This window comes from Scyliorhinus torazame, chromosome 7 (genome assembly GCF_047496885.1).
Source record: "Scyliorhinus torazame isolate Kashiwa2021f chromosome 7, sScyTor2.1, whole genome shotgun sequence".
Taxonomy (NCBI): Eukaryota; Metazoa; Chordata; class Chondrichthyes; order Carcharhiniformes; family Scyliorhinidae; genus Scyliorhinus; species Scyliorhinus torazame.
Window position 1 is genome coordinate 48,970,626 of NC_092713.1, and position 16,080 is coordinate 48,986,705.

At 45.0% G+C, this 16,080-nt stretch overlaps 1 protein-coding gene across 1 annotated transcript in view; it reads left to right on the plus strand.

Annotated features, from left to right (window-relative positions):
- The window catches only part of pif1 (PIF1 5'-to-3' DNA helicase homolog (S. cerevisiae)), a 44,724-nt gene extending 31,272 nt beyond the window's left edge, over positions 1-13,452 (plus strand). The window contains exons 11-13 of the mRNA XM_072510655.1: positions 5,993-6,138; positions 9,704-9,895; positions 13,285-13,452. Coding sequence (XP_072366756.1) covers positions 5,993-6,138; positions 9,704-9,895; positions 13,285-13,347 — 401 coding nt within the window. The 3' untranslated portion in view covers positions 13,348-13,452. The remainder of the gene's footprint in view (positions 1-5,992; positions 6,139-9,703; positions 9,896-13,284) is intronic.
- Positions 13,453-16,080: the final 2,628 nt, after the last annotated feature.

Sequence of the window (16,080 nt, forward strand, 5' to 3'; positions counted from 1 at the left end):
AGGCTTTATTAAGCAGAGGTGAGTTGCCTCCTACAGCTGCTGCTGAAATGGCTACAGCTTGGTGAGCACACACATTTATACTCCGCCTACTGGGCGGGGCCAGCAGGCAGGGATCTACCCCCGTACCTGTGGTACAGGGACCTTACCGTATTACTTCTCATATATGTCATATATACAAACAGTGGTGACTACCACAAGGGATTCTATTGATTCCATGGGAGAGAATTTGCAGGCTTCCCTAGGCTTCATTGACTGTACACACATTGCCACAAAGGCACCTGTTGGACAGCCCTGCACCTTCATAAGGGTTTCCACTCATCGAATATCCAGCTTGTCTGTGATTATCATCGAAGGATCATGGGCAGCAGCGACACTCGCAGGTGCCTGACTATTCAGCAGCTCTGATGCCCTTGATGAAGGGCTTCTGGGTGACTCAGGTGAAGACATGGCTTGTGGCATCAAGTGAGGGTGCCCAGCACAAATACGGAGTGAAGTTACAATAACCATCATGGAAACACTAGGGCCATCGTCAAACAGACCATCGGCCTATTGAAGATGAGGTTCAGTTGCCTCGACTGATTTAGGAGGAGCATTACCACATGTTTCATCACGTGTGTCCCTCAAGATGTGGTGTGCAGCACCATCCATAAACTCACTATCCAGAGAGGGGATGTCCCTGAGGAAGAGAGGACGGAACACGGTGCAGTTCAGGTGGAAGGCACCAGATGTAAATTCACGGATGGCCATGACACCGAGGCCTGACTTGTTATGGCAGAGGTTTCAATGACTTCTGAAGTTCCAGTCTCCGAATGCATGCATGCCACATGTGGAATGTGAGACTCCTGTCAACACACTTACACCCTGTCCAAATTATTGTCACTCAATGCACCTTTCTTTGCCTCAAACTATTAAAGCTATTGTACGTCTCCCTAAAGATGTTCGATAGCCAAAACATACTTTAATATCCTCGACATGAGAAACAATGAGGTCCAGGTTTAGTTACATATCGGTTACGGGGCTGAACGTTAACTGGCATAAGGAAATGAAATTAAAATCGCTTATTATCACAAGTAGGCTTCAAATGAAGTTACTGTGAAAAGCCCCTAGTCGCCACATTCCGGCGCCTGTTCGGGGAGGCTGGTACAGGAATGCGCCCATGGGAATCCCCTTGGTGGTAAGTATGGAGTTTGTTTGCTGGGTTTCTGAGTGTTTCGGTGCTGTGCTCTTTCCTGACTTACAGCTGCTCTTCGAGAGGCTGCTGATCTGCCTCCGTGGGCTTTGATGGCTTCAGTGGACATCCTCAGCAGCTGAGGGTTCGAGTGGCCTGCCATGCTTTAAGACTCCTGTTGAGTGGCAGGAGGATTTTCTGTCGCCGTGACACTGCACGAGGATTGTGTCAATGGAGGGTGGATGGATGAGATGCTGCCCCCGTCAGAGGTGTCCTGAGAGGTTCTTCCAGATGGTGGCAGTTGGTGCTCGTCCTCCGCCACTAGATTAATTGGTCCTCCCTGCCTTTCGGTGAGGTCCCAGGAGCAGCCTTGGTGCCCATGCTCCTGGTCCCTCTGGATCCCTGAGCTCCAAGCCAGGGCGCTGGTGTACAGGCCAGAATGCATACCCACGATAGCATTTTCAATGTGCTCAGTTTTCCCCTTCAAATCAGTTATCAGTCTATTAATGCAGTAAGCATGGCATTCCAAAGAGTCATGATTCCAAAGAGTCATGATGTGGAGATGCCGGTGTTGGACTGGGGTGAGCACCATAAGAAGTCTTACAACACAAGGTTAAAGTCCAATAGGTTTGTTTTGAGTGGGTGATAGCAGTGCACATGGCCTGGATGGACACCTCCACAATCCGGGCCAGAACGAACAATCCCTCTGGTTTATCTGCCAAATCTCCACACGCTGGATATCCAGAATCTGCTACCTCGCAGACGATTCCAGAGGCTTATCATCTGACTCTGTAATGGCCTCTGGATCACCCTGGACACTCCTCTGACTGCCCGACGTCTGCTCCACCACACTCTCCGGCAACTGCTTGTGTGATTGTGAAGTGTCCTCACCGGATTGTGCATGCCCTCATCATCCTTCCCAAGGATCACTACTGGTGCTTGGGACAGAGAGGGGATATCACGCTGCATTCTCAAGGGCTTGTCCTAATTTCCCAGAGGGGAATGATATCCTGGCATCTAGATGAGGGTCAGCAGAAGATACTTGACCTGTGACAGAGACCGAAGTAAGGGGGTTACTGGTCATCACAAACCTTTACACAGCTGCACAAAGGCCCAATCCTCAGCAACATTGCAGTTGTGTGCAATATAAGAGATGAGACTATGCAGGCACTATACAGACTTGTAGCAACATTCCGATTATGAAGCTTCTCTCAGTTTAAACAATGAACCAAGGTTTTTAACTTTCATTTAAGCAAGCCAAACCTCTTTCCACCTCCTACTTGTCCGATCCCCTTTTCTCTGTCTCAGCCGTTTGTCATCGCTCCCGACCCATGCCTTCCTCCGATCTTGCATCTGCCAATGGACCTGGGTGGCTCAGATTCCCAAAGCATGAGAACCTCTTCCTCAAATGGAGTCGGTACAAGGTTTGGCACACCCCTTCCAGTCCGGCCTGTTTCCCGGGCATTATGGGGACACTTTTCCTGAAAATAGGTGTAACATTGCAGTCACTAGCAATGGTTGTTTATTTGCCATCATTCTGCCCATCCATTATTAATACAATGCTTGGCAGCCTAGATGATGTCCACCTTCCTCATCTGCACAGGGTACCAGCTCCCAGGCACACTGACATTGGCACTAACACCAATACCTTTTCTGTACCATGCTGCCTTGGCGCTCCAACCAATCACCCATTCCTCCAGCAGTTGCAATGCTACCATGTAGCACACTGGCACAAGGTTGCACAAACTGTGGACTTGCTGAGCCTGGCCCACCTCATAAAGGTCATTAGGACCACATGCACCTCACCAGCTCAATGCTAATGACCTCAGCAGTAATAACCTCCTGGACTGCATGTGTTTTAGACGGATTACTCTCCTTCCCACTGGATGGCATTAGTTTGATGGCAGTCAATTTGAAATGGCACAGAGGAGCGCTCACAGGGGGTCATCATTAAATCGAAGGGCTAGTTTGGCTTTTCGTCCCCCATCTCTCCCCTTGCTCTAATGGCTTGGACGTCTCTGGAGGGAAACATGCGACAACCAGACAACTGAAGTGGAAAACCTGTTGATGTTCAAAAAGATTGCCACCTCTGCTCAATGGCAAACTCTGCACATGTCCGATGTTCAACAGATGTACAGCACAGGAACAGGCCCTTCGGCCCTCCAAGCCCGTGCCAACCATGCTGCCCGACTAAACTACAATCTTCTACACTTCCTGGGTCCGTATCCCTCTATTCCCATCCTATTCATGTATTTGTCAAGATGCCCCTTAAATGTCACTATCGTCCCTGCTTCCACCACCTCCTCCGGTAGCGAGTTCCAGGCACCCACTACCCTCTGCTTAAAAAACCTGCCTCGTACATCTACTCTAAACCTTGCCCCTCTCACCTTAAACCTATGCCCCCTAGTAATTGGCCCCTCTACCCCGGGGAAAAGCCTCTGACTATCCACTCTGTCTATGCCCCTCATAATTTTGTAGACCTCTATCAGGTCGCCCCTCAACCTCCTTCGTTCCAGTGAGAACAAACCGAGTTTATTCAACCGCTCCTCATAGCTAACCGAGTTTATTCAACCGCTCCTGTCCAAAAATACTACTGAACTCTGCTCAGTGCAGAAATTTGCTGGGTCCCTTGACAATGCCCCCTGTCAGGGGCCCTTTAAATTACTGGCCTTGTCCTTGTTCTGGGTCACAGCCAATGACCTTTGCGGCCAGACCTCCCACCCTCCAACACTGAGTGGATTGCTCACCGCCTTGGAGCCTCAAAACTACCCCCCCCCCCGAGCATAAGTGGATTAAGTAGCGTTTTATACGGTGAGTTTGTTTGAACGATGGGCCTGGAAGTCAGAAGTCTGGGTCTCGCACACCACCCGAGCATATTATTCAGCCCATACTGACCAGCACTGCGTTTTATAAATTAGTGGCTATTAGGGATAAATTAGTGGCTATCGGGGAAAAGTGGCTATCGGGGAAAAGTGGCTATCGGGGAAAAGTGGCTATTGGGGAAAAGTATCAGATTCTCTATAATTGGTGATAATCCAGGTTGAGTTAACAACATTGTAAATAAAGCTAACTGGTGTCCAGGTTCATTACGGTGCAAATCAATGTTGCTCGAGGAAAATTCTGGTTTAAGTGTACAGACCGTGTATGCTGAGGCAAAGGGATATTTCATTTATTGGGACATCTAAACGACTCTTATGGGGTGTTTAGTATTTTTTTTCAAGGTCATTAAGAAACTGGGGATGAGATTTGTTGAACGCTGATGGTCATATAAGGGAGTCGATTATAAGGATTCAGTTAAGACTGTCTGTCTGTGTGGAGTTTGCACATTCTCCCCGTGTCTGCGTGGGTCTCACCCCCACAACCCAAAGATGTGCAGGGTAGGTGGATTGGCCACACTAAATTGCCCCTTCATTGGGAAAAACAGTAAGTAAATAAAAAGAGTGGGAAAGTGTTGCTACACTGAAATCGAGCTATTTTGGTAGATGTTTTCAAAAATGATGACAAAATGGATTCAAGCAAATGTAGATACCTCATCAACATTGCATGAAATAGTGTTGAGATGTGGATTGCCCTGCTGTACGTTACCAGTTAATTGCTGCTTTTTGTTGCTCACAAGTAGGTTTTTTGTGACCATAATGTAGTAAAGGCAGCCAACAAAGTTTTCGGCCTTGCTGAGATTTTAAGACAGTAATGTCGGAGTTAGTCTGTTGAAAATATTACTGCCTGCCAATCACTGCCCTACTCCCAACCCTTGAGCCCTCGCAGCCTCACTCGCACCTCACTCAGGGAGCATAACATTGGGTAGGCAATGAGTGAAGCAGGACAGCGAGGGGTGCAATGAGTGGGAGGCAGCAACAATGGGCACACAGCGATGATGACTGTGCAGTGACAAGAGATACAGTGGTAATTTTAATCCCTCCAAGAACAGTAGAGCAGGTGAGAAGGTAACAGTTTCATGACACTAACCCACTTCAAATCTGTCCACTTGTTTTAACAGAGACGAGCAGGGGATCAATGTGCTCTCGGTGAGAGGTTGCATGATAAAGGTGGTTAAGGCTATCGTGCTAGGGTTAGGGTATTCACCTTTTTACAGGTCTTTCATCTTTAACGCATTTCAATTAAGATTTTTGGTACTCTGGGACTATTTAAGCCAAAAGGACCAGCTCTATGAGAAAAACACTTGTAGTACTGCCTGTGGGCCAGGAGGAGCAGGAATGTTTATCCTGTATCCTCTCACAACCCAACAATCTTGCTCCCCTCCAGCCGCATGATCTGAGACCCTCGTTCTCCTCCCTGTCCGCGATTTCTCCCCCCTTCCTCCTCTCTGCTCCCCGTTGTGGCCTGGTCCTACAGCCTTTTCCTGTTGACAGGCAGCTAGTCTGTTCTCAGGCTGGCTGTAAGGCAGGAAACATGCAGAAAATATTTTCGGACTTCGGAAGAATAAAGGGATTAAGGGTTATGGTGTTCGGGCCGGAAAGTGGAGCTGAGTCCACAAAAGATCAGCCATGATCTAATTGAATGGTGGAGCAGGCTCGAGGGGCCAGATGGCCTACTCCTGCTCCTAGTTCTTATGTTCTTATGTTATGTTCCTTCAGTTAACATGCAGATTATCTGGTTAATAATATTTTTGAATTTCCGGCACAAGATTCCGGCACAACATCCGCGCTCTCCATAAATAAAGTGGCGTAATAGCATTTCCGTCCATTTTTAGTTTTGACTGTGTTGGGTCTTTGTATATATTGAGGCATCAGTGGTTACATGTTACAGATATCTTTTTAATAATTGAAACATATGCACTGTAGAAGGTTTCTTTTATTCCTACAGCGCTGCCCAGAGTGCGATTCTTATGTGGTGTTACAGAGACGATAAAGCCAGAGCGTTGGTTGATTAAAGCTTTAGGTGGGACCTACCTGACGAGACACCAGCTACCTCTGAAGTTGGCCTGGGCCATCTCCATTCACAAGAGTCAGGTATTGTTTTGAAAGAATTAAACTTTCCAAACAACCCCAGTGAAAGAAAGCTGACGGACAAGGTTTCACTTTTTAACACTTTTACACTTTAACAATCAAACTATCGTAATTTATGTTTAACCTAGCAAACAAATGTTATTCTGTGGAAATTATAAAATTACAGTTTGGCTGATACCACAAGGATAGATCCCACCGATTTCATCAGCAGTCCTAACACTGTATATGGCATTAATCGCAGCTGGAAGGGTTCCACCAAACTCTGCTCTTCCCAGGTAGAGTTTCAGTTTTTCATTTGTGCAGCGATGGGTTCAGCTGTTTTATCAAACCCAAGTTTCACCAAGAGGTGCAGTTTTCCAGATCCTCACAGTTCAGCCCCCCAAATCAGCCTCTTTTTTTCTTTTGGCCTTCATCTTTACTGTGCCATTAATTCTCACCTCCGCTGCCTTGCACTCACAACTTCACAGTCTCTGTCCTCTTCTCCTTCCGCTGGGATACCTACCATCTCACTCGCAAGTACACTTCACACCTTGTCCAAATTGTTTTTTTTAAAAGAGCCCGACTGGTCCTGCTCTGTACTGTTAATGAATCTCATCTCATCTTCTGCTGAAATTCAAACTCCCAGCCTATTTCCTCTTCCCAATTGGCTTCCCTTTCCTTAGCCACTGAGCCAGAAGCTGTTTTTTATTTTTTTTTATTTTCAGAAATGGTATTGCAACCAGGTAAACCAATTTGGAAACTCTTCCTCCAGAAACAAGGACCTAGTCTGTGCTCCAACTAGGAACAGAGTCTGAAAAACACATGCATCCAAAATATTTCATTACAATGTGCGATCTTCCTTTTTTTTAAAAAAGTGCACGTTGTCAGGTATTGTGCTTTCCTGGAAGAAGGATTTTAGTCTCGTAAAGATGCTGTTCGGGATTTTTGCAAGAATACAGTTATGTGCCACCTCTCTTTGAGATTTCATCAAGCATTTCAATGGATAATTAATTGCTTTAAAGTGGAGGCTGTGGTGTTCTTTGTGTTGCTAATCCGAGGATGGTTGGCGTAGTGTTCACAAAGACCACAAATAGCTTTTATATTGAACAAAGCTATAGATTTACTTACACTACTTAATTGGATTAAACACTTACTCCTACATAACACACAGTTGATAATTTAAAAAATACAAACTACACTGATATACTAATCTCTACACTCATTCGCACTATCTTTCCTTCAGTCTGTCTTCTAGCTTTCTCCTCAACCTCTCACCCACGAGGCTTGGTATCAATGCCTTATATAGTTCTACATTTAGCTCCCTCTAGTGATTGATTTGGACATAGAATTAAGTGTAAGTTCCGTACATTTATGATAATGTCACAGAGGTCTGTTCTATCGACAAATGCAGCATTTTATGCAAATAGAGGAATATTGGCCAGAACCCTGGAATAAATCCTCCTCCTTCTTTGAATATTGCTAATTTGATTGTCCGTTTTATATTCCATCTGAAGGACAGTGGCTCTGATGAGTGCACTGTTGATGGTATACCGCACTAAGTATCATTGTAGACTGTGTAGTCCCAGCCCTGAACATTTCACCCCAGGGCCCGGATGCTGCAAACTGAGGCACTTGATGTAATCTAAACTAACTTTTACGTGCAAATTTGAAAATTCAGATACATTCCCCCCTCCCCGCCTAAATATTGATAGAATACATCCATATTTCTGTTGAGCAATACACGGAATTGAAAATGTTGCTAACAAATGTGGGGAAACTCTCTGTATTGGTGAGCGGAATCTTGTGGAGGCAATGGGGGTCTCTGGCATTGACTGAAGAGCTGCTAGGAGCTCCTCTTTTTTTCTGGAAGGCCTGCAACATCCTGTTCTACTCAGGCACTTGTAAGGTCAGCAGTGGGACTTCCCCGGGATCAAAAACCCCATGAGTGGAAGTCCCAGCTGCTGGGAGATGCCTGTCAATCAGAAGCTGGCAGCTATATTGAATGGCAGTGTTGGGGATGTGGTGACACCCACCAGAGGCCTTGGATCATCATTGGATTCCAGGGCAGAGGCAAGTTTTTGGGGGGCGGAGTGAAGATGTCACGGGATGGGAGTCAAGAGGAGGGATCTGGGAACTAAGTGCAAAGGGTTGGCTTCCAGGGCCCTCCGTCCTGATGCCAAGCCCTTTAATTTTATTAATTGATCTTTATTCCACCAGTCTACATGGTGAATTTGAATCCGTGCTCCCTGACGTTTTACAGTCCAGTGACATTACTGCACCACAGTATTCCCTTGGAACCAGGGGCCCCCACCACGATGGTTCCCCACACAGGTTTACTTGTACTCCACCCCACACGGTGAGCCCCCTCCCGCCGCTGGGTTAATGCCAGTGGGGTGAGGCTATTTCCTCCTTAAGGGCCTCAGTTGGTGGGAAGGCCATACACAGGCCTTCCTGCCTTGGACTGAATCAGAGTGGAGACTGGAACTCTCCACGGGGTAAGATTCTGCCCAATTCCTTGGCCAATCGACCTGTCTGATTGGTTGTGGAACTCCCTTGAAGTGGAAACCCAGGAAATCTTTCGTTCAAAGAATTTCCTCAGTAATATTTTATAAAGTGAATAATTATAGTTATTAAACCTTAAAGAAAAAAAACGTTGACCTCCCAAACTGAAGTGAGACTGAAATTTCCGCTTTCCTTCCCTTTCAGCAACTCTGGCAGCACCATGAACCAGGAGCTGCTACCATATCCTGTCAATAGTTCCACTCATTTTAACTGGGGTTGCAATGGTGTGACACCAATCAGAGCTGATGTGGCATTGTCTGACCTCTGGGGAAACACAACAAGCCAGTCCGTCAAATCTCTGTTTTATTTTATTTTGATGCTGAATCCTTCCATTGGCTCTCCAAGGGTTAATATACCATTTCTCTCTCATCCCACCACCCCCGCACGGAGTTATGAAACAAAACATTTCACGGATGGGCTGTCGCTGATCTTTTCAGTCCACAACTTCAAAGTTCCTCCACCAAACCTCCTGGGGACAGATACAGATTCTGGTGGGTGGGACTCTTCAGCTTTGCCAGTAAAGCTTGTGACTGTTGCACAAAGATTAATTAAGAGATGGCTTGGGGCTCTGTGATCTTTTGTTGGAGGGGTGGGAAGTCAATTATTGGAAGAGATTACATTTGATGGATGTTATAAGGCACTGTAGTTCTCTTGTCACCTTTTCGTTAGCCGAGGGGTATTGTCCAGGCCAGGGGTTGGCAAATGGGGAGATGACAATTACACAGGTGTCCCTTTAGTTTGTTTCCTCTAAACAAGCGAAGTTCATTGTAGAGATTTAAAATAAAAGCTAACTCGGAAATCATAAATGGAGGCTGCAATGAGGAGGTGGGTAGATTGTGACTTTGCGCAATAGCGTGAAACAGGTGATGGAAAGTTAACAGCCCATTCTTCATCACTGCTGATTTTCATTTTTGTACATTTGCGAGAATGGAGTGTTTGTTTGTTTATGTGTGTGTGTACCTGAAACATACGTGATTTTATATTTTGTTTCATTCACTTAAATTGTTTTCTCGTTCCTCTGTCTCAGGGCATGTCACTAGACTGTGTGGAGATCTCACTGGCACGGGTATTTGAAAGCGGTCAGGCATACGTGGCTCTCTCTCGTGCTCGAAGCCTGGAAGGTCTTCGAGTGATGGACTTTGACAGCAGAGTGGTCCACGCGAACGCTGACGTCCTACGTTTTTATAGCCGATTAAAAAAGGAACGAGTCCTGATGCAGGTGAGTTGGATGTAACGTCAGGCCTAAATTTCAGTCCTTTGAATTTGCCATTTTGCAGAAACCTGGAGCATTTGCTCAGAGAAGGGGGGCAGTTCCATTATTTGCAAGGTCCATTTTGAACATGTATTAGATTTGTTTTACTTTTCAATAGAAAATTGATTTTATCAATTCTCTGCAGGAAGCTTGTTTTTATTTAATTTAAATACTCAAAAACAATCAGACATTTTATGTATCCTGAAACCAAAAGGGGTGATTTTAACTTGCAATAGGAAGCTGACACAGGAGAATGCAGTAAGTTGATGGCCCGGCAAATTTTAATTGTGCAGCCTAACTTTTTTGAAAATCTTTCACGAGATGTGAGTGTCACTGGGCAGACCTGAATTTTCCGTCCATCCCTAATTGCCCTCAAGAAGGTAGTGGTGAGCTGCCACCTTGATCTGCTGTAGTCCATGTGGTGTAGGTACACTCACAGTGCTGTTATGGAGGGAGTTTTAGGATTTTGATGCAGTAACAGTAAAGGCACGGTGAGATATTTCCAAGTCAGGATGGTGGGTGACTTGGAGGGGAACTTGCAGGTAGTGGTGTTCCCTTGCATCTGCTGCCCTTGTTCTTCTTTGGCTGTCACTGGTCAGCTGCTTCTAACAGTGTGTGTCAATTAGCTGGCAGGGAAGGATATGATTGGGCCACCCACATTCGTTCAATGGGAGCAGGACATGGAGCTGCTCTATTTTAGTTGCTCCCCACCCTTTTCCCACCAACCGGAGATTAAAAATTCCCCTGCATGTGCCGTTTTCTGATCTGTTACCAGTGCTTTGCCAGTGTTGCTTGCCAACTTTCCAAATGGATGCATCATGTGATGGGTCTGATGTATAATTCCAAGATCAAAATGTGCCCCTTTGTTCTGTACTATACTTCATTTTTGAATTACTGATCCACTTCTTTACACACTACAAAAAAGCAACTTGCGGCGATTAGCTGGTGTAGTTGTCAGGTGCATTATCTTTCACCATTGGGACCCCATGCTGAAATGGGATAAAAAGTTTCTCCACTATTCTGTCCTGACTGGATACAGTGTAAAAAGCGCTGCAATAGTCTTTGCACCGACTCTAGGGAGATCTAGTTCACAGGGTGAAAACTGCACATTATTCAGCACAAATGTGCAATACTACCCTTGCCATGAAGCTGGTTTTCGCAGGAAATGAAAAAGCTTCCCTGGTGCATTGAGGTAAACTTTTTCTGTTTTGGACATTTTTTTTAAGGTCGAGATAGCAGAGACGAGTGAACTTCAATGGTGTCTGATCACAGAATTTACAGTGCAGAAGGAGGCCATTTGGCCCATCGAGTCTGCACCGGCTCTTGGAAAGAGCACCCTACCCAAGGTCAACACCTCCACCCTATCCCCATAACCCAGTAACCCCACCCAACACTAAGGGCTTGTAAATAATAACTTACTCCCTATACAAAAAATTATTATCTACCTGAGGGAGGACATTGGAGAAAATGTTTTCATTACTATAAGGCAAAAAACAATTACAAGTTAGGGAGTAGAGAAGTACAGAGAGATTGAATTGCAAAGGCAGTATGCTTTTGGCCGGGCTGCAGTTGGACAGATATTTGATGATCTCCCTTGTGATGGATCCAAGGTTAAAAACCTATAGCATTGAAAATCTCTTTTACATATTCTGTATCTAAACTGCATTCCAGTTGATCTGACAGCTCCTGATACTGGGCGGAGAAATGTCCCCATTGATTTCTTTCATCATTTTTCTTTTACATTTTTTTTGTAAATTCCAGTGTCAGTTATTCAAGAATATCCAAGATTCTGTTTTGTTTGATTGGCAGTTTCTCTTGTACAAGTGTCTTGGCAAATGACTGTAATTTATTTTGAGTCATGATGTTGAGTGTGATTGTGTGTTTGTGAAGGAGAATACATAAGGATGATGCCAATTTTTCTTGCACCAAGAGCTCGCCAAAGACCTCTACCTATCTGTTTCCAGTGGACTGTCTAAATGAGCAAGCTCATCAGCATTTAAATTGTAACAATCTGCAAGAAAGAGTCGTGATTAATGGAATTTTGAAGGTTAGGGGTGGATTTTATGGATCGTTTTCCACAATATTAAAGTGAACAGAGAGGAAGGATAGAAAATATTTCTGCTGGTTGAGGGGAGTGGGGGATGGGGGCATTGCAGTCTTCCTTCAAGAGAAAATGGAACCAAACTTTCCAAGAGGTGAAATTAAGTAACACCTTATGAAACAAAAGGTGGCAATTGGTGTGTCGTAAATTGTCATCATAGAATTTGCAGTGCAGAAGGAGGGCATTCGGCCCATCGAGTCTGCACCGGCTCTTAAATTGTTACATTTAAAACAAAGGTTTACCAATTGATCAGAGATATAAAGGGATTGTAGGGCATAGGTGGCTATAAGAAGTTGCAGATCGGCTATCGATCTCGGTGAATGGTGAAACAGGGAAGGGCTAACTGGCCTCCTCCTGTTCCGATGTTCCTTTTGATCCATTCATATTAACTGCTGTTTGTGGAATGTCACTTTCTGCAAATTCTGTTGTACCTGCTACAGAATTGTAGCAATAAGCGATTTTCATTTCATTTCAATTGTCACTGCATTGCCAGGATATTAATTTACTGTAAAGCATTTAAGATGCCTAGATGATGGGACAGAAACGCCCCTCCTTCTTCGATTCCTTCATCAAAACCACCATTCGGAATGTATTTTTTCCATTTAGTAGAGAGAGCCATGAGCTCAGTGACTTATCAACTGCAAGATTTTAACTCTCTTTTTTAAAATTTAGAGTAGCCAATTATTTTTCTTTTTCCAATTAAGGGGCAATTTAGTGTGGCCAATCCACCTAACTGCACATATTTGGGTTCTGGGAGTGAAACCCACGCAGACATGGGGAGAATGTGCAAACCCCACATGGAGAGTGACCCAGGGCCGGGATTCGAACCTTGGTCCTCAGTGCCACAGTCCCAGTGCTAACCACTGCGCCACATGCCGCCCTCCGGTTTTAACTCTTACGCACTTCAAGCAAGTGATACATGAACACAAGCATTTTAATTTTTTTAACTCCTGGACAGAGCATAGAAATTCTATCACTTGCACTGTCGCTGAATTTCAAACATTTTGATCGTGAGACTCTGTTTAAATGTTGAAAATGGTGCTGGTAATTTAAAGCATATAAATGGCTGGAAATTTTAATTTGTGGCAAATGACAGGTTCTGCCTTCAGCTAAGAGTATCGATAGTAACAGGGATGTAACTGGGTTTACCAGAGCATGCCAGATTGTGCCACATGCTTTGCTTCAATGCCTCTTGAAATATTTTCTCTTTTAACTTTCCTTGCTAATTGCTTGCTCCTGTTCCCCTTTATCTTAGTCCACGCTGGATCGTCACATTGAAATGGAAGATCAGGAAAACCAGATTCCTGGAAGACTGTAGAGTACTCTTTGATGAAGATCCTCCTCTGCTACGTGTCCTCGGAAAGCCTCCATTTTAATCTTGTTCACTGTAACTTGCGGTGTTTTTAAATATGCGTTTCAAACACTGGTCTTGTTTGCTTTATATTTTAAACTAGCGGTAAGACTAGACGAAGAGAGAATTAGAGAAGAAACCGAGGCTGTGGGAATAGAAATGTCAGTGTCAATTTTCTAATCATCAACAATGACATTTCTCCTCTCCATCACATAAATGAACCTCTGATTTAATAAAATTTAGTCAATAAAACTGTTTCCATCCTGCCATCTGCGGGTGGCCATTTAAGGCTGTTTTCTCACATGCCCATAATTTTTAGCCCAGTGGGAGGTGGTCCACGACGGGGTTGTAGGGAAGCTTGGTAGGATGGCCTGCTCAGGCCTTGGTGAGTGCCGAGCTTAACTTGCATTCTGGGCTCCTGGCACCAGGAACATGGGTTTGATTCCCAGTTTGTGTCACTGTCTGTGCGGAGTCTGCACGTTCTCCCTGTGTCTGCATGAGTTTCCTCAGGGCGCTCCGGTTTCCTCCTACAAGTTCTGAAAGACGTGATGTTAGGTAATTTGGACATTCTGAATTCTTCCTCTGTGTACCTAAACAAGCGCTGGAGTGTGGTGACTAGGGGCTTTCAAAGTAACTTCATTGCAGTGTTAATGTAAGCTTACTTATGACACCAGTAACGATTATTATTGCTTTGCTCCATGGGACCCGGTGGTGTTGCCGGGATCCCTGAAGAGACCTCTACAATAAAGACCAGCCAATGTGACGCACAACTCCTCAAGTGGTGATAAAACTTCCAACTTCTGCTTACCCCACAATGGTCTTGTTAAAGTTAGAAATATGATCGGCTAGGAACTCACAAATGTCGGTGGAGGGACTAAGAAGGTGATTTTGGAGGAGGTGTCCAATGAAATGACTGCCTCCAGGAGCCCTATTTAGTGAAGGATCGTGAGCGGACTCCCAGGTCTTGGGGGGTCAATTGTAAGTCTTCCAGCGGCCATTGCCCCACTGCCAGAGGTGGGAGCTGCTGAAGTGTATTGAGAGGCACTAGGCACCGTCATTCCTGGTCACTGACCACAATAGGGGTAAATAGGACCAAGACGTTTAGGGTTGTTGAACATACGAGTGGAAAGCCACCTACAGTAATGGTTGCAGCCAATTTTGGAATAGCACCTACCATGTTGAATGGATGCTCCAACTCTGACGCCTACCTGGTCTGCCACTGGGAGTCCACTACTGTTTCATGGATGGCCACCTGATGGGTACCCCATGCCCAGTCAGTATTGGGAAACTGCCCTTGCTAAAAGTTTACTGTGACCAGGCTTTGTGGGGTGAAATTGCAAGGACAGGAGTGCGTAATGGGCTCGTAGAAAAATCAGTTGTGTTTTATCTGCACATCATTCTCAAGAGTCTTTTCCATTAACTTCAATCTTGTCCTTTTGTATACTTACCTATTATTCCACTCAATTGTGGTGCTCTTATGAGGTTTTTTTGAGAAATGAATTATCATGTTAAAGTTATGTTGCAGAGTAGCTATTGAATATATATTTTGTTAGGAAGCAGTAATCAGATGAGTCTTCAGACTCTGAAAACACGTGATTCCATCTTTGTCTTATGGCCTCTTAAAGGTTGTGTCACACGGAGACACCAGGCAACTCCAACGCTTCTCACTGACAGTTGTTCAATCATTCAGGCGTCATTGATCTTTCTATCCTGTGATATTACTGATGAAACAGAATCCAATTACGCCCCTTTTTTATGAAATAACTATATTGGATAATATGCACAAACGAAGGAGAACGTCTTCTAATTCTTCCACAGAATGGAAAAGATCTTGTGCAAGTATTGAATTTTTCTCAAAAAATATGAATTTACTATCACCGTATTCAAATGGTGAATGTGTAGAACATGTTAAGGAGGGCTGAGACAGTCACTGAAATCAGTGTTATCATCTGCACATTGTAAAACAAAATGAATAAGGGATCCTGAAAGAGGAGAAGCACTGGGACCCATGATTTCTCTCCCTGGCCCTGCTTAAGATGTATCATTTCTTTCCCATCTGAACTACGTTATGAATGTTGAGATATTATACAGCTCTTGTACTCCATCTGCTGGCAAGAAAAAAAAACTTGTCAAGATACAAGGTGCAGAAGAAAACTTGAGAAGCTGAAACCACAGTCTATCAATCGAGACACCAGAGTCAGAATTTGTGGGGTCACCCGTAAGATATAGGAGCAGAATTAAGCCATTCAGCCCATCGAGTTTGCTCTGCTGATATGTTCTCATCCCCATTCTCTTGCCTTCACCCCATAGCCCCTGAACCCTTTATGAACCAAGAACCTATCTATCTCTGTCGCAAAGACACTCAGTGACTTGGCCCCTCCACAGCCTTCTGTGGCAATGAGTTCCACAATTTACCACTGTGGCTGAAGAAATTCCTCCTCATCTCAGTTTTAAGGGGACGTCCCTTCAGTCTGAGGCTGTGCCCTTGGGTTCTAGTTTCTCCAACTAATGGAAACATCGGGCAGGATTCTCCAAACTCGCGGCAGAGTGTCCACGCTGTCGTAAACACCGTCGCATTTTACGACGGCATGAACGGGCTGCTCCCACGTCTAATTCTGGCCGCTACAGGGGGCCAGTACGGTGTTTGAGCTGCAGATCCCGGCGCGAACTGGGCACCGTGGGATCCATGCATGCTCCGGT